The sequence below is a fragment of the Dermacentor albipictus genome, chromosome 9, assembly GCF_038994185.2.
Source record: "Dermacentor albipictus isolate Rhodes 1998 colony chromosome 9, USDA_Dalb.pri_finalv2, whole genome shotgun sequence".
Lineage (NCBI taxonomy): Eukaryota > Metazoa > Arthropoda > Arachnida > Ixodida > Ixodidae > Dermacentor > Dermacentor albipictus.
This window is the reverse complement of record NC_091829.1, coordinates 128,536,375-128,561,465: the sequence shown is the minus strand read 5'-3', so window position 1 is coordinate 128,561,465 and position 25,091 is coordinate 128,536,375. Positions and strand designations below refer to the sequence as shown.

At 48.5% G+C, this 25,091-nt stretch overlaps 1 protein-coding gene across 5 annotated transcripts in view; it reads right to left on the bottom strand.

Moving 5' to 3' along the window:
* LOC135918847 (glutathione hydrolase 1 proenzyme-like) overlaps positions 1-25,091 on the bottom strand; it is a 607,262-nt gene that overhangs the window by 236,723 nt on the left and 345,448 nt on the right. For all 5 annotated transcript variants that reach the window (XM_065452525.2, XM_065452527.2, XM_070525368.1 and 2 more), the window contains one exon: positions 7,429-7,601. In XM_065452525.2, the coding sequence (XP_065308597.2) occupies positions 7,429-7,601 (173 nt within the window). The remainder of the gene's footprint in view (positions 1-7,428; positions 7,602-25,091) is intronic.

Genomic DNA, 25,091 nt, shown 5'->3' with positions numbered 1-25,091 from the left:
TTTTTTCTTTATTTCACAATAACCCTAAAGGCCCACTAGGGAGGGTACAACATAGGATAAAGCTTACATCGGTGAGGCAAAGAACAGCGCCTAAATTTAAATACAACACATGAACAAAACTGGCATAAAATTAATGCATCAACGTAAAAACATAGAAGAAGCAAAAAAGAAATAAAAATGTTATCAGTACAGCAACTTCAAATGATTTGCACAAACTATGACAACGTCATGGCGACTTTGGTTATCGGCGCATGAAAAAAAAATCAGTTTACGAATCTGAAAGTGAAACGTTATATATTAGGTATGCATGGTACTGCGCAAACCGTCTGTAACTTTCGAGGCATATGTTTCCGTGACAATGTGCGATGGCAGAATATTTCAGGTATAGATGACTGACCGAATGCAAGGGAACGACACATGATGCATTTGACTTTGCAGAATTTATCCCGACGCGCAAGAATAGCTGAGGGTTCAAACATGAACCCGTTATGAAGAGATACGTGATAGTAAAGCTTATGGAATATTGTTAAACAAGATATATTACGACGAAGCGACAAGGCTTCAGGCTCGGCGTGATTTTTTAATGCTGTTATACTGCTTTGCCCTGAATAATCTGAACAAATGTAGCGTACAGCATGGTTGTGCAGGGCTTGAAAGTCAGTTATTAGGTATGTCTGATGGGGATCCCATATGGCTTAAGCGTACTTTATTTTGGGGCATATTAGTGTTGTGTATGCCAATTTGCCTAAGTGTACAGGAGCATGTTTGAGGTTCTCTTAAAGGAAACTGTACAACGTGCAAGGAAACGAAGTGAACGGTTTGCAGATGCGAGAATATGAATAATGTGATTATTCCACGTCAAGTTAGCGGTTAGGCGTAAGCCAAGATATTCGTAGCTGGAAACTTGTTCAACAAGGCTGTCGTTTAAGATGTAAGATGTTGAAGCTCGGGGTGCCTGGTTAGTAAAAGACGTGGATTTAGTTTTTAGCAAAATTTAGAGGGCCAGGTTGAACACCTTGGGTTTATGGCGTTTGGGTCAGGCTGAAGAATGTCATGATGACTGTCACAGTGAGTGTTACGATATATGACGCAGTCATCAGCAAATAGTCTGATATTGGATTTGTTGCCGTCAGGTAGATCATTATTAAAAATTAGGAAAAGTAAAGGCCCAAGCACACATCCCTGTGGTACATCAGATGTTACGGGGACTAGAGATGAGTTGTGATTGTTAACCGATGTAGCCGATCCTGTTAGAAAGAAAGTCGTTTATCCATGTGACAACAACAGAGTCGATGTTCAGCTGTGTAAGCTTGTGAGTACGTCGACGCTGAGGGACACCGTCAAAGGCTTTTGCAAAATCTAGGAGTATGGCATCTATGGAAATTCCGGTGTCTATTATTGAATCTATGTCGTGAATGAAGCCAGCTAGCGGAGTGTCACACGAATGGCCTCTGCGAAAACCGTGCTGTTTCTTAAATATGAGGTTATGTTCTTCAAGGTGGTTAATGACCTGGGAGTGTTTAATATGTTCGGCTAATTTACAAATGTTACTTGCTGAAGAATTCATTAGGTAAAAAAGAGAATTGAGGCGTGCAGACAGGACACAAGACTAAAGAAGTGGACAATACGAACGCCGACTATCAACTGAAGGGAGCACTCAGCGAAAAAAGAAAGAAGATACAAAACTCATCTGCGCATGCTCAGGAATGGTAACACCACGTGTCAGTCGGGTACACGTGCCGGTCTACGTGAAAGATAACTGTTAAGGCACTTAATATCTTCCTTATGTAAAGTAATTGAAGGATGACTCACGCACTTCCACCATTATAGGTATGCATGCCTCTTCCATGAGACGCGCATCTTCATCCTTATGCCTGTACAATATCGCGCATTCATCTAACACTGGCCTGCAGTTACAATCTCGACAATGTAGCGAAAGATTAGAAGGCGATGAAGAAATTGGTCGATAGTTAAGGGATGAAGAGCGATCTCCAGGCTTGAAGAATGCCACTACCATAGGTACCTTCCCCATCGTGGGGGATAAAGCCTGATGATAGCCATTGTGAAAATAAGAGGTGCAGTACTGGGAAGATGCTTGGGGCTATAATTTTTAGAATTGTTTTATTTAAGCTAGCATTGTCAGTGGTAGATGAAATTTCAAGATTACTAAGGACAAAATAAATTCTAGAATCGGTAATTAATATTTCCGCCACATACGAATCAGTGCGAGTCATGGGGGCTAACGGTTCTAAATATTCACGCGTGAATACCGATGAAAATGTTTCTTTCAGTAGTTCGGAACAATCAGTCTCAGTTATCGCTGCACCATCATGATCAGTAAGGGCGATGTCAGGATTATGCTTGGGATGAATGACCCACGAAAAGCGCCAAGGGCTAGTTGCTAACATTGATGACAGGTCCCGTTTATGAAATTGTCTGCGCGTGGCTTTGAGTAAACTTTAGTATTCTTTGTCACACGCTTTGTACCGACGCCAAGATGCAGATGATTTATTTTTGTCAGCTTGCTTGAATAATTGTTTTTTGATGTTATTTAGGCGACGATGGTTATGCGAAAATCAAGAAGCAGTGTTATCAGATTTTATGCAAATGATCGGGATGTATTTCTCTATGAGATTAGCGAGTGTCTTTTTAATTAGCAACCAGTTTTCTTCGACTGATCGCGCCAAGTAACCTCTCAGAAAGTCGTCAGAAAAAAGCGATAGTTCATTGTTAATACGATCAAAGTTAGCTTTTTCGTAACACCTAATCTGCTTGCTAATAATTTGCCTTTTGATAGATGAAGGAACGAAGCGACCAGTTAAAACATCATGATCGGATAGACAACTAATATGAGTTGTTTCAGAACATATATCTGCATTGTTAGCTAGGATCGAATCAAGGATATTAGAAGAGTGCGCAGAACATCATGTCGGGCTTGATATTAACAGGGTTAGACTGAAATCGAGACAACAGTGGAGGAACGCATGGGACTCGGATTGTGTGCTATAGGTTCATTGTGTGGACCTTAAGAATAATAATATTTGGGGTTTAAGTGCCGAAACCACTTTCTGATTATGAGGCACGCCGTAGTGGAGGACTCCGGAAATTTTGACCACCTGGGGTTCTTTAACGTGCGCCTAAATCTAAGCACACGGGTGTTTTCGCATTTCGCCCCCATCGAAATGCGGCCGCCGTAACCGGGATTCGATCCCGCGACCTCGTGCTCAGCAGCCCAACACCATAGCCACTGAGTAACCACGGCGGGTTGTGTGGACCTTGCTATGTCCGGGAAATTAAAGTCGGCAAAAATGATTACATTAGAATGTGGAGACTGATGGAAAAGTTCGATAAAAATGTGATGAAATTCTGCTGTGAACACATGAGTGAGGTCCGGTGGGCGATAAAAAACACCAAGAATTACGTTATTTCATCTGAATTTCAAATAGGTTACTACGCATTCAAGGGAAGTGTTAAAAACCACGGGCGCTACAATATACTGTCTTTTTATTGCAAGGAGGACACCGCCACCTCTGCGGTTTTTCCTATCGCAACGAAGGTATTAAAATTAGTTCCACAAATGAATATGTTTTCACTAGGAATAGCGTCGTTATATCAAGTTTCCGTTGGTGCTATTACTGTTGCCGATATTGAGTCGATTAGTGAAGACAGTGCGACATTTTTACAAATAACGCTTCTAATATTAGTGTACAAAAAGCAACAACCATCCTCAGTACTAAGTGCACTATTTCTTAATGTTTGTGGTGTTTGTGGAAGCTTAGGTGAAGTTAAAATGTTAGCGCCGAGTCTAACTGGAGACACAACCTGGGAAACAAACGAAGATTGGTGTCTGTAAGGAAAATGATTAAAGTTTAGCTTCAATTTCGTGTACGCGCTTGGTAAGCAATTCAAGATAACTTTTTAGTCCAATGTGTATGTGTAACACTTTGTTCACTGATTCCAACAAGTTAGAATTGCTACCTTCCAAGCCTTCTATGGCATTGAATACCATATCGAGTTCTTCTTCTTGTGCTTTCGTTATGGGACCCAGATTGGCTTCAATGTCTCCAGCTAGCAATAACAGGCGCCGAAGATACATTGCTTCATGCGCAAACCACTTGAGACATATCAAGTGGGCTTATCAGGGTATCAATCCTGCGAATATATTATTTGATTTGCATAACTTTTATGGTCTTCGGCTGAGTAGTGCTCTGAAGTGTTTTTGGACATCCCTCAATACAGCTATCGGACATTGCTCAATACTGATATCGGGTGGTAGACATTCACTTAAGTGGTCTTCCTGTGCCCTTATGTATGAGGTCACTTTTGTCTGTGTGATGCTACTTGCATTTGGCTCTATCCGAGGATGTTGTTGAAGTAGTGTTGCAGTGCAGTCTACATAGCCTTTTGAGTTTGGATGTTTATTCTTTCACTTCCTTGTCGAACCATGGCGTTGGTCGAGTTCAGGTCATCCCTTTTGCCTTGACAACAGCTTTGTCTGCCACTTGTAGGCATTGTTCTATGAACTCTTCGTACGTTTGGGCATTTTCTATTTTTTGTTCTAGTTGTGATGCAAACTCTTTGAATTTGTCTTTTGTCTGTCGGCTTGCATTTGGTGTTTAGTGGAATCTAGAGATAGTTTAATTCTGCTGTGGTCGCTACCACAGCTGTCTGCTATGCCTTCTTCAATGTACATTGATTATCTGGGTGTGTTGCATAGGGGCCGGTTGTTCTATAACACATAATCAATGGCTGATTTTTGAGTACAGCGTGTCCCCGGTTACGTGCCTTTACAGAGTGGGTGTAGGTTTCCTGTGGCTAGGTGGCATTCTCTCACTAGTTTGGGGAAACTCATTGCATCATTTTCATTGCCTTCAAACTGTATTATATGGCAGTTGGAGTCCTCTTTATTTTAATGGAATATTCTTAGTGATGCATTCACAGATTGTTCTATTTATTTATCCATCTTAAGATGTTATAGTCATGTATATACCCTGTAGATATATGTTGCGTTGCTCTATTTCATGTCTGGTCCACATGCTCCCGTGAATGAAGTTTTGGTCCTCTCCAGTACAGATACTCTGGTTGGTTTCAGCAAGGAACTCAATCCCTCACCTACGTTTGGTGCCCCCTTTTTTATTCTGGCCTTACCACTCTAGACCATCGTGTATGTAAGGCTGGCATAATCTGTAAGGTGCATTACAGTTAGTGCGTATAAATATGAAGTTTTAACTGCCTAATTTGACACTGGACTTCCCATATGAATCTTCGGGCACCTTGCATGCTTAGTAGGCCCATGGATAGGTTTTTTTTGCTTATCTCTTCATTTTGTTTATGTATTCTTTTTGGGTACAGGCAGTGTTGCTTGGATTTGGTAGGAGGTTTGAGATCCCGCGTGTTGTCTTGGCTAACTCGATGCTCTTCCTTGTACTTTTCAGATGTCCTGCTCGGCCAAGCGTAGCTGTTTTCATCTTGAGTAGCCTTGTGACTGAGTTCTGTTCTATTGTCCTTTTGTGTCTGTGAGGCTGAGGACAATAATTTTTCTTGTTTGCCTTTAAAGATACGCTTTCCAGTGGCGTCTAGTTTGGCCTAATTGGCCAAGTTCTGTTGTCCTCGACTAGAGGGCAGCGAGGACACTAGCTGCCTTTTGGTCTGAACCATTGCGGTGAACGAGGTTTTCTGGTGTGGTTATGCATTCGTGGGTGTTGTTTCCTAAAAAATGATTTCTTTCTTGGGCTAGTAGGGAGCCCACACGGTCTTCGGCTGCTTACGTATAGTGGATGTCATTGAAGCTTTGTTTGCTGAGATCAGCCGCAGTGGCCAGAGAATCTACTCTGCGACCGAGTGAAGCACATAAGTTGTTGGCTTCTTGGTTTGATTTGAAACAAGCTGTTTCTGCTTGATGGTCTCGCGACTTCAGTTCTGGCATGGCACTCAAGACGTCGTTGGTTTGGGGTGCCTCTTTTGCTCGAGGATATTAAGTTCTCTGTGAGCTGATTGATGGACCGCTAAACTTCTATGCCACTTAGTGCATCAGTAGTATCAACGTCGACTACTAGTTGGAGTTGGACGTTGGAGGAGTCTGCACTCGCAGTTTCTCCTTCCACTCAAAAGAGTGTTTCGTGTGTAGTTGCTCCCGATTTGGAGGTTGTGCGGAGCATCTGGTCATTGATTTCCTCGTAGAGGTGCTTCTTCAGTCGATCAGCATTTGAACCGACAAGCACCATAGTCGTGTAGGGCTGCCGGGGCAGAATGCTGCTAGGTTGCTCTTTTACCTGGCTGCGGGACATTTTTAGGCTCTTAATTTGGAGGGATTGTTGCTGGGCTGTATTCTGAACACTCCTGCTGTTTTTCTTACCCAATTTAATCCACGAACCGGCATTTGTTGCTGGTTGCACGCTGTCTTTTGCGTTTCCTTGGTTTTCGTATTGTGTTGCGTTGCCTCTCCATTAAGGGGTCCTGATTCACTAAGGGCTCATAGTTATTTTTTGCGTATTCAGGTGGCTGAGAGCTTTGCATTGCGACAACCGCTGCGAGATGGCACCAGTGTAGTGTGTGTCGTGTGTAGAGCGATGACGCCATCGATAAGGCATGCGGCGAGCACGACCGCCGATACCATGTGTGAGAGCGAAGCACGAGCGGAAGTCAGTCTGCGACTGCCGCTATGAATCGCGTCCTCACGTCACCCGCGGGATGCCTCTCGCGTTCGCTCGATTAGCGAGGCAATCGCGTCACACACACTTGTCTCCGTTGGCAACGTGCCGCATGAGACATTGTCCGTGCCAGCCGAAATATCGCGAAATGAAAAGACGTCTAGAGTTGAGCTCAAATTTCGCATTAGAAAGTACTGTAATCGTCTGTCATTTTTTTGTTTACTCCAAGTACAGCTGTCTACAAAATACGAGAAGTTTGGCGTGGGGTGTATTATGTCGTCTAGGACCGTATGGGGAGTTAAAACTCGGAAGGAGCGACTCTTTTCTACATCTGTATGCCTTCAATCAATGAACTTTTAAACCGAAAGCGTTCAATTTCCCATTCACCGCAGAATCCGGCGTTCGAGGAGTGACGAAAATATGGCACAAGAAGGCGACGAAACTTCGACATTTGGTGGTAATGAAGATGACGTTAATTACGGTAGAGTTAGTGAGGGTAGAGGGTAGAACGCACGACCTTTGGTGTTAGTGAAGGCGTACTTAACTGTGGCACAGTTAGTTAAGATAGAGTTAATTAAGGCACTGAAACCCACCAACCCACGATGACCGGCGCCACCGGATGTCACCGCGCTTCTGCTGGCGTGGCGGTAATGCCTTCGCATTCATCCACCCAGGGATAACTAAGTGCCCCTTGAATTTTTTAGTAAGAACGTTACTTAGTACGAATAAGGAACCGTGCATCTATATTACTCTATATTAAAACGTCTATATTACTCACCCTTTCTTCGTATATCATCAGATAACATCTTGCCCACGGAGCCGCCATAAAAGGCTTGATGGCCTTCCCGTGCAATGGTAGCCAAGGTATCAGCCAGTGCTGGCATCCGGAGGGTCTCGTTGATGACCATGGTCGTCTTGTTCTGGGGGTACAATCGGCTGCAGAATACCTCACTGCGTAAATGCCATAAAGCTGTGAATGAACGCTTTTCTCATAGCACGGAGAGACGATTTAACAGAAGCCGCTTTCACGTGAATTCGACAGTAGCGCATAGGGTAATGTCGTTAACGCAACGCTTAGGTACAAGCCCGGATGACAGCGTTAGAAAGATGTTACCGCCTCACTGCGGCAGATGGATGTATCTTGAGCCGGCGAGCTCGCCCCTCGCGAACTCACAAAAACGGCTAGCGCGTTTGAAGAGGAGAGCGCGGCTCCTGTTGTTTCTTCTGCTTGGCTCACAGAATCTACATTGTTAAACTTTGGTAAATAGGCCAGGGTACATAGTCATTTTGAACTTTGAAATGAAGTTTGATTGATTTGGCAGGGACGACAGAAGTGGGGTAGTTTTCATTGTAGGTGACGACTGGCACGAATGCTACCGATGCACTCAGCAGAGTTTAAAATTGTCAAGGGTGCTTTGGCCGCAATGGGAGAAGTAGAAGTCACTGCTACAACGAAATGCTTCTTATCCCTTTATGAGGGCGCACGCCGAAAAAAAAAAATTTTTTACATATAAGGGAAAAATCGCAGTTTTCACCCGAAAGTCGAAGCATTGATTGTGATAGAAATTAGTGCAAAGCTATACGAGGAAAGGATAGTCTGCCACTTTACAGATTTATCGGCCGTATAATGTTGTAAACGGAGGCGTACTAACTTAATTATCAACCAAGGTGTCACGCGCGAATAAGCAAACATGAACGCATTGCTTTAAACATAGAAAACAAGAAAAGAATATTCAACGGAAGGTCTTATTTTTGTCCGGCGTTTCAGTTCTAGCTGAAAAGAGTCGGAGAAAGCAAATTTACAATAAAGCTAAGGCGACCCACAATCTGCACTCAGCAGCAAGCCTACATGCGCTCCAATGAGAATAACCTGCCAAAGTTAAGGTCATGCGTCAGCTGGTGGCTCAAGCAATCTTTACTTTTTTTTCGTTTCTACATCCGTTCTGCCTGCGTCTGCGGCAAAAACGTGAAGTGGGAAGGCAGATAAACAGAAATTGGTGGAGGCAGGTGGTAGCGTAATGGGCAGCGTGCCCATCTCCCAAATGCAAGATGGTGCATTTGGGAGATGGACTCGAATCGCGATGGTTTGTTTGCGAAGACATCTTTCTGTGCTCTCTGGTGACTGCGAAGCTCAGAATGAGGCGGCATCCTGGCGACAACGGCCGCCGTCAATGTAACAGAATAAGCGGGTGTGCAAGGTCACACCTAAAGCCGAAAGCACATTCAGAGGAAATACACTATGCTCTTGTCGACAAAAAAAAAAAACGTGATGAGTAACGAGCGGTGTTGTTGAGCGAGGCTGTAGACGGATAATGTCCCCATAGACAGGACCGCGCTCCAATCGCGGTGCTCAGCGCAAATATACATCGACAGCATGTCAACTAGCGTGTAATTGATACTCTATTAAGGTCGTTGCGTGTTTGTGTTGTGTCTAGGAAGAGCGAGTAGTGTAAGAAATGACACTGGAGAGAAGGCGGTGAGCGAAGTCCGCGAAAAGTAATTGCGGATAGCCATATTGGACGTCGACGCCATGTTGAATAAAGCCTGCGACTTCAGTTGCTCAGCCGCCACAAAGGCTTGAGTGGTAGCATACCGTTGGGCGTATTTGGTGAACACAGCGATAAACACACACCTTGCGGAAGTAAACAGAGGAAAGGGACGTAGTGAGTTGGCCGCCCTTTTCGAGCTCTGGAATAGTTTGAAAAATGAATGTGGCGAAGTATGACGCACAAAATACTATATATCAACCCAAATGAATCACCGTGGTCATACTTGCGTGACACGCCATGGTGGCCTGCCACCAGGACATTATAAAGTTGCAGCGATGAGAGTTTTCATTGGGTACTTTAGAATAGAACGAGCACATCAGAGACGTCCGAGGGACATTTATAGCGTACAAGAGCACACCGCCTTCCCCCCGCCTCCCCCCCAATATAACTCACAAATATAAGCTTACGAATCATAAGATTGGTTTCTACGGCGCTTCTTGATCTTGTTTAGGATGACGTCAGCATTTGATTCAGCTATTATTTCTGAGAAAATGAGTTGAAGTTCCGTTTATTTGCATCACAATGGCAGGCGTAATCAGGCAAACATTGACGGCATTTCATTAGAGAGTGCCTGTCTACTCTGTGGAGATTACGTATGACAATGACAACATAGACAGAAAGCTTTGCTTACATTGATTCGCACATACATGGGATCCGCATAATTTTTTTACTGTAAATTTAGAATCTTCAGAATGGCGCTCATTAACGCTATATTTCCATTCATAGCGAGCAGAAGCGGCTGTCGTATCTACAGTAGAATTGATTTAAATGGCTTTACTCCCATGGACATTATATCGTCGCCAACTTCCGTGGGATTGCAGTCGTGAAAATGGGATATAGTTGACAGGGAAATCAGGAGGTTGATGAATGCAAGGCGGAAGCTTGCACAAGACCTCAGGAATATAAAATGACTTTTTGAGCAGCTTGGTCAGGGGGCCAGGCAATGGTTTGCACGTCTATTTAATATCCTCCAAAATGTGAACAGAGGCCGACAAAAATGCGGTTATTTTGGGAAAGGTGGAACCGCTGGAAATTTCAAGACAGCATTAGCGTAAATATAAAAGATGACTTAAAAATAAGAAGCCAAAACTTTGATTCCGTGGCCAAGTTCTGGCACAAATAAATTGGCTGGTGAAGCAGTTAAGCTGAAACGCAATGGTGCGAAATAAGGCGAGAATGTCGGCAAGTGTTGAACAAAGGTCAAGTAGGTCCTTTGGCCGGCGCCAGCGCTCGGCAGCTGTCAAGCGGGTGCATGTATTAGTGAGATGCCTGGTCATCATTAGTTACAGCATGATTCGGGTCTGAAATATGGGACGCGGACTCCATCACATTGAATACAGTGCATTCTGTGGTGTCATTCTTGGACAGATGGTACCCATTCTCGCGCAATGAGGATGGGAACCAATTGTCTCACGCGCCGGCTGTCACCTTCCTCCTACTGCCAACATTCCTTCCCCTCCGTAGTTGCTTAACTTTTATTGGGTTCGGCTACTAATCACGAGGTCTCGGGATCGAATCCCAACCACGGCAGCCGTATTTCAATGGCTGTGAAATGCGAAAACCCGCGTACTTAGGGTTAAGCGCACGTTAAAAATCCCAAGTGGTCTAAATTATCCCCGAATCCTCCACTACGGCGTGCCTCATAATAAAATTGTGGTGTTGGCAAGTAAAGCGTCGTCATGTGTTATGTAATATTTGTTAAGGATGTCCTGGGCCGTCGCACAACTCTTGAATACGATTAGGTGTCAGGAGTTGTTTGCGAGGTCTTTGAGTATGTGGATAGCCATTATGACGCTCGATAGCTCCTAGTCTACATTGCGGGTATATAATAAAGGCGGGACGGCAACATGGTAGAGATTGTGGAGAACATACAAATCCTGCATATCTTACTGCACAATAATTTGAAATAGCGTTCTTGCTTAACGCACGTGGATAACCACCATACCAGACTACTTTGGAAACTAGCTGCAAGTACTGTATTTGTCGTACCCAAGGCTGTACCTGGCCTGGTGGCCAGTAAATGTGACGTAATATTGCGAGCAGCTTCGGCCATGCCATGACAGACTAAACTCACCAGCGCAACAGTGGACAGGGGACACTAAATACGCTACAAGGACAAGCACCCAGTTGGAAGTTTGTGCTTATCCTTGTCGCCTCTTTTATGCCCCGTGTCCACTCTTGCGCTAGTCACTTTAACATGGAATACGAACTAGCGCGGTGTCACACCCTGTGATGACACAGGGACAGTTTGCTCAACTCTCGTGTCGTGACTTTTGTGTCAAAGTAAAAAACCAACATTTCCATGTACATGTCCTAATACTTAAGCCCATCTAGATTTGCAGCTGCGGCGGTAGCCCATGGGAGCGCATTGCAAGGTCGCTAGTGAAATAATTGTGTGCAACTTATCGAATTCGATAGGGGAAAATCAAAATCCGTCCACGACGCCGTCTCTAGTAGACTCTGTGCGATGTTCGGACGTTAACAATGTGTGCCGACTGAAGAAAGGCTGCCCCGAAGTGCTTCTGATGGTTAGGCTAGCTTCTTTACTCCGTAGAATGAAAAAAGAGGAAGAAAAGGTAAAGAAAAAAATAAAAGAACCGCATCAAAAGCCTAGAATCAACCATTGCTCGCCGCGACTAAACGCTCTTAGGAGGAAGAGTGATTTCGAGGCGACGAGCGAATACGCTTGATCAAGAACCCTGATAACGGCGGCGGGACAAGCATTGTGGCGAAGTTCAATGCGCAGGGATAGCTTTTACTTTATTTGTTTTTGTTTGGTTGACGTCATCACGCGTCACCGCGGAAGGTTGAAAAGTATTAAGGTCAGTACGCCACGTCGTGGCACTCACGCGAACTAAACCCTTGCCACCAGAAAAGCTGGATAGGGGACTTTAGTAAAGCAAAGGAACACGTAGGTTTCAGGAACCGATACTCTTCAATGGATCACATCCATGTCAACAATCAGGTAGTCAAGAAATCCGCAATGTACAATCTCCTTCTCTATATGGCTTTGATAGTTTACGAAAAAGCATTTGAGTCAGTAGAGATACCAGCAGGTATGGAGGCATTACGCAGACAAGGGGTACAGGCCGCTTGCGTAAATATCTTGGAAGATATTTGCAGATTCCACAGCTACTTTAATGCTACGCGAGAAAAGTGGGAACATACCTATGAAGAAAGGGGTCAGACAAGGAGGCACAATCTCTCCAATGCTATCTGCTTCGTGCTCAGAAGAATTATTCAAGCTATTAAACTGGCAAGGCTTAGGAGTAAGACTTGACGACGAATATCTCAGCAACCTTCGGTTTGCAGATGATATTCTGTTCAGCAACACTGGAGAAGAGTTACAACAAATCATTGAGTACCTTAACAATAAGAGTGTAAGAGTGAGGTTGAAGATTAATGTGCAGAGCACAAGGATAATCATGAACAGTTTGGCAAGAGAACAAGAGCTGAGGATCGTGAGTCAGCCTCTAGAGTCTAAAATAGAGTACATTTACCTAGCTCGATTAATCACAGAGAACCCTGAGCGCAAGAAGAAAATTCATAGAAGAATAATGGGTTTGAGCGCAAAAGGCAGAGTGACGTTCGGTGACCTCCTGACTGAAAACGTACCATTATCATTGAAAGGGAAGGTGTACAATCAATGCATTTTAACTGTGTTGACATATGGGGCAGAAAATTGGAGACTGACAAAGAAGCTTGATAACAACTTCAGGATCGCGCAAAGCTCGATGGAACGAAGAATGCTAAGCATAACTTTAAGAGACAGAAAGAGATCGGCTTATATCAGAGAGCAGACGGGTACAGCCGATATTCTAATTGAGTTGCGTTGAGTTGCAGACCCGCTCGACGAAAAACGTCCAGGACTGCTGAGAGGCTCTCGAGGTGCGTAGTGAACGATGGGGAGAATATGATAACGTCATCCAAGTAGCACAGGCACGTGGACCATTTGAAACCGCGAAGAAGGGAGTCCATCATGCGTTCAAAAGTGGCAGGGGCGTTACATAGACCGAGCGGCATCACTTTGAATTGATAAAGACCGTCGGGTGTTACAAAAGCAGTCTTCTGCCATCTGCCAGTAGCCGGAGCGAAGGTCAATAGAGGAGAAATAGCGAGCACCGTGGAGGCAGTCAAGGGCGTCATCAATCCGAAGTAAGGGATACACGTCCTTTTTGGTAAAGCTGTTAAGGTGCCGATAATCCACACAAAAGCGAAATGAGCCATCCTTCTTTTTGACCAGTGCAACAGGTGACGCCCATGGACTATATGATGGTTCAATAATGTTCTTGGCAAGGATTTTGCGAACTTCTGCGTGAATAACTTGACGCTCAGCTGGTGACACTCGATACGTGCGGCGATGAATAGGAGGGGCATCGCCGGTATTAATGCGACGTTTGACAGCTGTAGTTTGGGCCAAAGGATGATCGTTAGAGTCAAAAATATCGTGGTAGGGAAACAGAACGCGGTAGAGTTCACGAGCGTGCTCGGACGGCAAGTCGGGCGCAACAATTTTCTGTAAGTCAGCGATGGTACAATTTGTCGACTGCGATGGTAGAGGAGCATCGGATGAAGTGTCGTCTACTGCAATGGTTGCTAGTGAGTGATCCGTGAATGAGCAAAGCTGGGCCAGAGACATCCCGCGTGGCAGCACTTGTGTCGTCAAGCCAAAGTTGACCACTGGCAGGCAGACGCCATTCGCCGTACTACATGAAACTGTATGAGGTACTGTGATCCCGTGTGTAAGGAGGACGTCTTGCATAGGAGCCGCGATGTAATTACCGTCGGGGACTGGTGGGGAAGACACTAGGCCAACTTAGGTCAGTGCCGAAGGTGGCCACCGAACGAAGTCGACGGAACTGAGGCGACTGGGGCGTGGTTCAGCAGGATCCAGAACAAGCAGGTCAAGGCGGAGAGTACTGGCGGAACAATCGATGAGAGCAGAATGTGCGGAGAGGAAGTCTAAGCCGAGGATGATTTCATGCGGACAGTGGGCAATGACTGTGAATAGCACGATTGCTGCGCGATCGGCGAAGGAGCCGCGGGCGGTACACATACCAATTACGGGGGCTGTTCCGCCATCGGCGAAAAAGACAACAGGCGTCGTGGCGGGCATGATAATTTTCTTGAGCCGGTTACGAAGGTCAGCGCTCATTACGGACAAATGCGCCCCAGTGTCTATGAGTGCAGACACAGAAACACCGTCGACTTGCACGGCAAGAAGGTTCAGATGAGTGGGCAACGTCAGTAGAGGATTTGGCGGCGTAGGGAGCAATGCAGCGTCACCTCGAGGCGCTGCATCGTCTAGTTTTCCGGCTGGGAGCGGCGTCCGAAGGGAGTCGGCGAATAGGAGCGACGGGGCTGGAGAGAGTGAGATTGTCGTTGTTGAGGCGAAGGCGAACGAGAATAGGAGCGGTTCGGTGCAGGAGAATCAGCGGCGGCGTTATTGGAGCGTGCGGCATAGGGACGAGAAGGGCCACCTGGGGGCGAGATTAGGCGGTATAAGTAGACCGGATCGGGAAGTCCAGCGACTGCGACAGTGCCGAGAAATGTGCCCAATGCGATGGCAGTCGAAACAAATGGGCTTGTCGTCAGCAGTGCGCCATTCATATGGGTTGCGGAGACGTGGTGGGTAAGAAGGTTCGGGACGGGGCTGAATCGAAGAAGCCGGGCGGGTATCACGGCGATGGACCGAGCAGATGGTGTGAAGACCCATGTTTTCGAACTCTTGGTGGACAACTGCCTGGATCAGTGAGACCGTCACTGCAGATGTGTTACTGGGACTGGAGTCGAAGGCAGCCGGATAGGTGGCCTCGATCTCACGTCGGACGATCCTGGTAGCGTCGACAGTGTTGTTGGGACGAGGAGTGTCGGCACAGGAAAATGTCGCAGTGGTGTTGGGCAGATGGGCAAACTGCTGGTCAATACGTCGGCTTTTAGTGAGTTCCAGGCGGTGGCACTCGTTTATAACATCATCCAGAGTCGCTACGTTGTTGCAAACGAGCAAGTTGAAGGCGTCATCGGCAATTCCTTTGAGGATGTGGGCAACCTTGTCTGACTCAGTCATGTGGGTGTCAACTTTGCGGCGCAGAGCCAAGACGTCCTGAATGTACGTGACATAGGGCTCTGTTGACGTCTGCACACGGCCGGAAAGCGCCTTCTGCGCGGCAAGTTGGTGACCGTAGGGGTTGCCGAACAAGTCTCGAAGCTGTGTCTTAACTGAATCCCAACTGGTGAGCTCATCTTCGTGCGTGCGATGCCAAACTCTAGGTATGCCACCGAGGTAAAAGACTACGTTGGCGAGCATAATAGTAGGGTCCCACCGGTTATTGCGGATGACGTGTTCATACAGGCTGATCCAGTCATCGACGTCTTCCCCATCTTTGCTCGAGAATACGCCAGGATCACGGGGAGTGGGGAGAGTAATGTAGGTCGTCAAGGGGGCAGCAGGTGTCGGAGCCGGCGGAGTCCGGTTGACGTCGCCGGGAGCCATGAAAGAAGGCTCGACGTACCGCCCACTGCGAAGCTCCGTGACGAGGTACAGGGAACGTCCTCCTCCACCAGATATGTTACGTAGGAAGACGCAGACGAAAAGCTATGTACAAGTATATTTACAAGAAAATACGCTGCGCTTCGCCAACAGGCAACAGCCCGCGCTAGCTTCTCATCGTTGTCGTCGTCTTCGCACTGCTCGCCTTTTCGTGATCGCACATATTGTTATGTAGCAATATTAAGAGGGAAATAATTGAAGCTAGGCATGTCATGTAATGCACGGGAATATAACGGATGGACGATTAGGGTTACAGCATGCGACTCACGAAAACGGTAGAGCCGTCGAATACGGCAGAAGACTAGGTGGGGTGATGAAATTACGAAATTCGCGGGCGCATGTTGGAATTGGATGGCATCGGACTGGGGTAATTCGAAATCGCTGCGACAGGCCTTCATCCTGCAGTGGAATTAAAGATAATGATGATGATGATGCGATTATCTTTATTTTGGACATGGACCTCAAGAAATTTACAGCTGATTTATAATAGCTGTAAAAGTCGCAGGTACATTCGCGGCGATGGAAATTATCTGAGGTGCGCCACCCCACTCCAATTTCCGACGCTCATGCTCTTTTGTCTCCCCTAATTTTTTTTATCCTTATACTCAACTAGGTCGTTACCCTTTTTTTCAATAGGACCCGACTGGCATTTTGGTGAATGTTCAGCGTGTTCTAGTTCCAGACATTTGCGTTCAAGGTGGTGAGTAATGATTTTCATGAGATTTCGCTACATTTCATGAGGTGTTTTGTCCCACTGTACCTGTACATCCCGATTTATTGTTGTCATTGCCGGATTTAGCTTGTCGGGCCCTTGGGCGCTCCCTGCAGCGCGCATGGCGGAAGCCTTTGAAACGCGCGCCACAATGGCACTCGTCGCATGGAGCATGCGCACCGATCGCGTATCGTGTGAACTCGCGCGGAAAATGCCGGGAAGGCGGCTGCCCTATAAGAAGGCAGCTGAGACGGGACTCGGGGCTTTTTGCTGGGCGCGGGCCTGGGGAGGCACTGGTGGGGCGTGGCCCGTCTAAGTTTCTTTCCGAGCGTGCTGCAGAGCAGGGGGAAAAGCGTCTTTGTATTGTGTCTGCATGAAAGAGTACTCTTGTTGTTCGCTTTTGGGAATATCTGCGCGCCTGGATCGGTGCTTGCTTGCTTTCTGCGCTTTGTCATTCTGTTATCGCCCGTAAGATTGTGTTGGTTGATGGTTTGTCTCGGCCGTTCTTTCATCTCTCCCTTTGGCTTGTATATTTTGTTGCCTCGCTGTTTTGCTGCTTTCATCTTTGCTTTTGCTGCTTTTTGCTGCTTTGCTTCTTTGCTGCTTGCTTTTTGCCTTGTTCTTTTCTGCTATTGGCCGCGAGGCTGCGGTAAGTTTGAGTGGTACATTCTATCGTAAATTAAAGCGGTTTTTGTTGCTTGCGCCTTTGGTCCTTTGTCGTGCTGGTCGCGGCTCGCGGACCCCCTGAGCGAAGGCGAGGGGCCTTCATCTGGCGCCCAACGTGGTTTTCTTCTTTCTCGCTTTTTTTCTGTTTGTTCTGGAGTACGCTTCCGCACCGCAGGGACCACGAGCACGGGAACGAGGGAACCGCTCCAATCTCGAGGCAGCTGGCACTGGCCCTTAGGCCTACTTGTTTTACTACGACATCGTGTCCTACAGCTCACGCATCTGTACCCTACCCCTCTGACCCGCGTAAGCTCACTGAACGTTTTTATTGTGCCTCTCGCTCTCCTTGCGCCCCGCTATTCCTCGCCAACCTGCCTCCGCAGAACCGCTTGACATTGCTTGACCATTCCGTCGGATCGCTTTGCCCGTCCAATTTCAACACCAAAGATGCACCGCCGGCATTTTAATGAACCTACATTTGGGTAAAGTCAGGAAGGGCGCGGTTGAAAATCATACTCGCAAAACCACTAGTGCGATGCCTGATAAAAAGGACCAGGGTGCACCCGCACAAGATATGTGCAGCACTATTTCCCAGCTCACCGCGCTGCTCGGGCATCATGCAAACATAACTCTAGCAGCCAGTTTCCGTTTGCAGCTCGCTGTGCCTACATAAGAAGGCCACATAGATAAGAAATCGGTGGCGGACTTCCTTCAGGAGATGGAAGATTACCGCAATGCGTAAACCAGTACGAATGACGTTATTCTTCAGCGCGTTTTGCCCGTCGCCCTGACTGGGTCCGCCGCCCGCTGGCGTCGTCGCCAGTCATTCCAAGGTTGGGCGCACTTTGAGCAGCTACTGCGAGCAGAATTCCTCCACCCCCGACTACGTTGTCCGCATGAAAGACGAGCTTCGCGCCCGTAGTCAGGCGGAGGAGGAAAGCCTCCAAGAATACATAAGGTCCTCTCAGGAGCTTTACGAGCGCGCAGACCCTTCAGCACCCGAAACAGAAAGAGTCACCCGGGCAATCCGGCAATCTTACCCACGCTTCCAGGCTTATCTAAGGGGCCGCATCTTCTCTTAGCACGACGACCTCGCTAAAGCGGCATCCGATATTGAGGCGGCGATGTTGGCAGAGCTAACTTACCAGTCTCCACCCCCGCCTCAAGACTCCCTCGAGCCGTCTTGCGCGTGGCACTGTTCTTCATTTGCAAGCCCGGGGGATATGGTACCGCCTCCAAGGGCGCTAGATCCATTCACTCACCGCACTTTTGCCACCCAGGTACCTTTCCGGCCTCCGGTCCCTGAAGATGCCACAACGTTGCGAGGCACTCGGGGCCGCAGCAGGCCTGTAGCGGCTGCTGTCGCGCCCTTGAGCCCTCCAGGCAGCGCGCACGGGGAAAGCCTTTGAAACGCGCGCCACAACGGCACTCGTCGCATGGAGCATGCGCACCGGTCGCGTATCGTGAGAACTCGCGCGGGGAATGCCGCGAAGGCGGCTGTCCGATAAGAAGGCAGCTTAGACGGCAGTCGGGGTATTTGCGGGGCGTGGGCCTGGGGAGGGGCTGGTGGGGCGTGGCCCGTCTAAGTGGTGGGGCGTGGCCCGTCTAAGAGCAGGGGAAAAGCGTCTTCGTATTGTGTCTGCATGAAAGAGTGCTCTTCTTGTTTGCTTTTGGGACTATCTGCGCGCCTGGTTCCGTGCTTGCTTGCTTTCTGCGCTTTATGCATTCTGTTATCGCCCGAAAAATTGTGTTGGTTGATGGTTCGTAGCGGCCGTTCTCTCGTCGCTCCCTTTGGCTTGTATATTTTGTTGCCTCGCTGTTTTGCTGCTTGCTTCTTTGCTTTTGCTGCGTTTTGCTGCTTTGCTTCTTTGCGGCTTGCTTCTTTGCGTTGTTCTTTTCTGCTATTGGCCGCGAGGTTGCGGTAATTTTGAGTGTTACATTCTATCGTAAATTAAAGTGGTTTTTCTTCCTTGCGCCTTTGGTCCTTTGTCGTGCTTGTCGGGGCTCGTGGACCCCCTGAGCGAAGACGAGGGGCCTTCAAGCTTGAGGCACAAGCCTTTTAGTATCAAATTAGAAACTGCATATCACTTAGGTGTCGTGTTAAAGAGATTGTAATTTACGCCTTCCTCAATCGTTCTCGTGATTTGCTGAAATCGCCTGACCGGAAATTTTGATATATGGTATTTATTTATTTATTTATATTGCAGCGAAGAGAGACGCCAGTGGGTTCTGCGCTACTGGCACTAAACGGTAGTGGGTCGAGCGCTCCTGCTCAGCAACGGCTCTCGTTTTTGGAAGCTCTGACTGCCCTGCCCGTCGACGTTGCGCTGCTCCGAGCTCTGCCTAATAAACGCCGTTAGAATTGGTGGAGTGTGCGGGGTACCATCAGACGATCATCCTGGAACTCCGGTCTCGTACCCTACCATCTACCATGCCCCAAGACGCCTCCCAGCAAACGCCTCCTCCTGCACCCACTGCGTGTCCCGGGGTGCCTCGTGGACTGACGTGGACGAATGGCTTTGCTATTGGAATTGGTGACCATAACAAGTGGGACGAAGCGGCCAAACTGAGCCATGTTCTGTTCTACCTCGCTGGAGTTGCCAGCGTGTGGTATAACAACCATCAAGCAGAGTTCCAGACATGGTCGGAATTTAAGACTTCCCTCGCCGATGTATTTGGTCGCCCTGCTGTTCGCAAGCTGCGTGCCGAGCAATGTTTGCGAGAACGAGCTCAACAGCCAGGCGAAACGTTCACCAGCTATATCGAATATGTCCTGGACCTATGCAGGAAAATCGATTCGACCATGGCGGAGTCTGATCGAATCCGAAACATCCTGAAGGGCATAGAAGACGACGCCTTTAGCATGTTGCTAGCCAAAAGTCCAAGCTCTGTGGCTGAAATTGTCAGACTGTGTCAAAGCTACGAAGAACTCCGCAGGCAGCGGTCACTGACCCGTAGATCTCTACCGCGTGACGAACACCTCGCTGGTTTGGCTGCCATGTCCAACCAGGCAGCGTTGCTCGCAGAAATGAAGGCGTTCGTCCGCGAGGAAGTTGCCCGGCAACTCTCGTTGATGGATTTTGCAAAGCCGCAGTCGGTACACGCGCCTACGCCAAGTTTTGCGCCTCCGCTTCGCCGTGTCATAGCGCAAGAACTGCACGAGGTTTTGCCTGAGCACCACCAGCGTGTTCCTGCGGCTATGCCTCACACCTACGCCGAAGTCATGGCCAGGCCCCAACAGATACTGACAGCTGTGCCACTCAGCTACGCGGAAGTCGTCACCCAGCCTCAACGACTCCCTCAACTGGGACCTCTCACGTACGCCGAAGTCCTCGCTATGCCCCGACAACAGCCTGCTATGCAATCAATTCACCAGCCGCCACGTCCAACGCGTCGTTCCACATGGATGGGATCTGCCGCAACGACTCGGTGGCGTACAGCGGACAATCGACCGATATGTTTTGCGTGCGGCTAAGCAGGCCACGTCGCACGCTACTGTAATCGCGTGCAGTCGCCTAGCGCTACACCATATTGGCCAAGTTCTATGGCAGGTTCTCCGCGCCCTTATTACGACGACGAACCTCGGGCTGCGTCACCACCATTCCGCCGGTCCGCCAACATCCACCGCTCAACTTCTCCACGCCGACGCTCCCCATCACCGATGCGGCCTCTGCCCGAAGCTCAGGATGAAGAGAACTAATCTTCGCAGTCCATGAGGCAAGGACTGCGACCCCATCGAAACGCGGAAGTCCTCAACGTAGCCCGACCAATGCAATAGACGTGGTAGTTGACGGTGTGCGCACATATGCCCTCGTGGATACCGGAGCCGCTGTATCAGTTATGGACGCAAAGATTTGTCGCTACCTTCGAAAGGTTACCACGTCCATTGCTGGACTCGCCCTCCGAACAGCAGGCGCACGGCGTATTCACCCGATTGTGGCATGCACCGCTCGTGTTCTCATCGAGGACGTTGTATACGCCGTCGAATTTATTGCGATTTCCTCGTGCTCCCACGAAGTTATTCTGGGGTGGGACTTTCTCGCCCGCCATGAAGCCGTCATTCATTGCGCACGGGCCGAACTAGAACTGTCGCCGATCTGAGATATGACGCTTGCCGATAATGCTTCTTTTACGACACAAACGTTCCTGCCAACTCGTCAGTGATTGTACCAATGCAGTGCAGCAGCCTCTCTGACGCCATCGCACTACTTTCTCCGTCGGGCCACTTTTATACTCGAAAAGGTCTGCTGCTGCCTTTTGCGACTGTGAACGTCAAACAGGGCTCCACAGCTATTTTTGTCTGTAACCTCTTCCCATACCCTGTGATGCTGCTTCAAGGCAAATGTCTTGGCCACGTGGAAGCGATCGACGCCGTACAAATTACGGATGTTCCCGAAGACACGTCCTGCGCCAGTTACAACACGCTCGGTTCTCTCTCTACGTCGGACCCTTTGCCCACAGGTGTGTTCGATTCATCTATTGCCGATGTCCTCACCCCACCTCAGCGTTCGGAGCTTCTGCGCCTCTTAGAAGAATTTCGTTCTTCTTTTGATCTCGGGCAACCTTCCCTTGGCCGGGAGTCTGTTGTCACGCACCATATTGACACTGGCTCCCAACCGCCATTCCGGCAGTGACCATATCGCGTCTCTGCCACAGAACGTCGTGTGATTAATGAGCAAGTGGACGATATGCTTCGCCGCGAAGTGATCCGACTCTCGTACAGTCCATGGGCATCTCCTGTCGTCCTTGTTACCAAAAAAGACAGCTTGGTATGGTTCCGTGTAGACTATCGGCGCCTGAACAAGATCACTCGCAAAAATGTATACCCGCTGCCGCGAATCGATGACGCCACCGATAGCCTACACGGAGCAGAATTTTTTTCATCTCTAGATTTACGCTCCGGCTATTGGCAAGTACCCATGGCTGACGTCGATAGGCCGAAGACAGCCTTTGTCACACCCGACGGCTTATACGAATTTAACGTCATGCCGTTTGGACTTTGTAATACGCCAGCAATCTTTGAACGCATGATGGACACAGTTCTCCGTGATTCGAAGTGGCACACGTGCTTATGTTATCTCGACGACGTTGTTGTTTTTGTCTCTGACTTCACCACGCACCTTCAACGCCTACGGCGTGTTTTGACGTGCTTAGCAAACGCTGGCCTCCATCTGAACCTAAAGAAGTGCCGATTTGCAGCGCGGCAGCTCACGATACTAGGTTACATCGTCTCGAAGGATGGAATCCTCCCCGATCCAGACAAACTTCGTGCCGTAGCTGAATTTCCAAAACCGACGTCCGTCAAAAGAACTGCGCAGTTTTGTAGGTTTGTGTTCCTACTTCAGGCGCTTCATTGGCAATTTCGCCGCCATCATATCACCCCTGACGAAGCTCCTTGGCAGCAATGGACCTCTCCATTCGTGGTCGTCCGAGTGCGACGAGGCGTTCACTAAGCTCCGTTGTTTGCTGACGTCTCCTCCCATTTTGCCCCAGTACGACCCAAGGGCACCTATTGAAGTACACACAGGTGCCAGCAGTGTTGGCCTCGGCGCTGCCCTAGTGCAGCGCAAAGAAGGGTTTTCTGAATATATTGTGGCATATGCGAGCCGTATGCTAACTAAAGCCGAGACCAATTACACCGTCACGGAAAAAGAATGCCTGGGGATCATCTGGGCGCTTACCAAGTTGCGGCCCTATTTGTATGGTCTACAATTTGATGTCATCACGGACCACCATGCACTATGCTGGCTGTTGTCATTGAAGGATCCCTCAGGCCGTCTCGCCTGCTGGGCGCTTCGCCTACAGCATTACGATATCCGCTTACTGTACCGGAACGGACGCCCGCACGTTAATGCTGACGCCCTCTCACGTTCTCCCTTGCCAGTCGACAATCCTTGCTGCGCAATATCCCAGCTTGACGTTTCTTCCGTCGACATTGGGACCATCGCTTCTGAGCAGCGCAAGGACCCCTGGATTGCCTCCATCGTAGACTGCCTTGCTGATCCGTCATCGCAGCCAACCACTCGTGCATTGCGCCGTCAAGCTCGCCATTTCGCCATTCGAGACGACCTGCTTCACCGACGCAATTACACCTCTGACGGCCGCCAGTGGTTATTAGTTGTACCTCGAAGCCTGCGTTCCGAAATCTGCGCATCGTTCCACTTTGATCCACAGTGTGCTCACTCGGGACTTTTCAAAACCTACCAGCGCCTCCGACGACGCTACTACTGGCGGGGAATGTACAACTACATTCAAAAGTTCGTTCGCTCATGCCCCGACTGCCAGCGCCGAAAATCTTCACCCCACCACTCGCCAGCTGGTCTGCAGCCTCTACCCTGCCCTATCCGGCCGTTCGGGCGCGTTGGCATCGATTTGTATGGGCCACTTCCCCTGACGTCGTCTGGTAACCGCTGGGCCATTGTGGCCGTAGATCACCTTACACGGTACACTGAAACCGCCGCTCTCCCAGAAGCTACAGCGCGCGATGTTGCATCATTCCTGCTACGCCGATTCATCCTGCGGCATGGTCCACCTCAGGAACTGCTCAGCGATCGCGGACGCGTCTTCCTGTCGGAAGTCGTTGAAGCGATTCTCAGAGTGCCACGTTGTTCATCGTACGACTACGGCGTACCACCCTCAAACGATTGGCCTCACAGAATGGTTCAACAATACGCTCGGCGACATGCTTTCAATGTACGTTGCCTCCGACCACACGAACTGGGATGCCGTTCTGCCATTCATCACCTACGCTTATAATACCGCTACGCAGAGCACCACTGGATTTTCACCCTATTTCTTGCTGTATGGTCGACAGCCTTCGCATACCATTGACACCATTCTGCCGTACAGGCCGGATGCATCCGAGTGCGTGCCTACTTCTGCCACGTTCAGATGTACAGAAGAGTGCCGCGACCTCGCACGGGCCTTTAATTCCGCTGAGAAAGAGCGCCAGAGGAGCACTCGCGGTGACGCCACTGCCACGGTCACCTTCAATCCGGGAGCGCTCGTGTGGCTCTCAGTTCCTTCAACTTCCCCTGGCCTCTCATCAAAACTGGTCCCTAAGTATGAAGGCCCTTATCGTGTTCTCGAACGCGCATCTCCTGTGAACAATGTCACCGAACCAGTTGAGCCATCTTCAGACATGCGCCGCCGTGGACTATACATTGTCCATGTCGACCATTTAAAGCCTTACTACGACCCGGTCATCGTGACGAGCTGTTAGGTCACCGGACGGCTCCCTTCTCGCTCCCCTGGGGTGATTGTAGCGAAGAGAGACCCTAGTGGGTTCAGCGCTACTAGCTCTAAACGGTAGTGGGTCGTGCGCTCCTGCTCAGCAACGGCTCTCGTTTTTGGAAGCTGTGACTGCCCTGCCCGTCGACGTTGCGCTGCTCCGAGCTATGCCTAATAAACACCGTTAGAATTTATTTAATATTTATTTATTGATACATACTGCAGACCACATAACTTGGTCGAAGCAGGACGGGCACTCTTTTTAACCAATCATATTGAGTGTAACGGTGAACATACATTGCGTTTTACATCCAGAGACAAATAGCAAAAAAATGAACACAGTGCGTAAATGTACACAATGCTACGCGACGGCAAGATAATTACTCCCTGGTATAGAATTTCATTGACACACTGTGTGCGGCAAAAAAGAAAAAATTATAAGCAGCTGTTTTTGCGAAATATGCCTTTAAAGAAGTTGGCTGGTGATGTCGAGCATTTCTTGTTGATAGAGGAATAACAACAATGAAGGGTCAGTTGCGAATTTCTGGTTAAGATGAGAATTTACGAACCCCAAGCGACATTGCCTTCTTCTGTACTGAAGTAGTGGTACAGTACTGCTTTCATTGAAACCGACGGAGACTCCACACGACGAAATTTAGAAAAGATTTGATTCTTCCGTGCTCATCAATGTTACGTTTGCATGTTTGCACGACAAAGCAGAATGGGTTGACCAT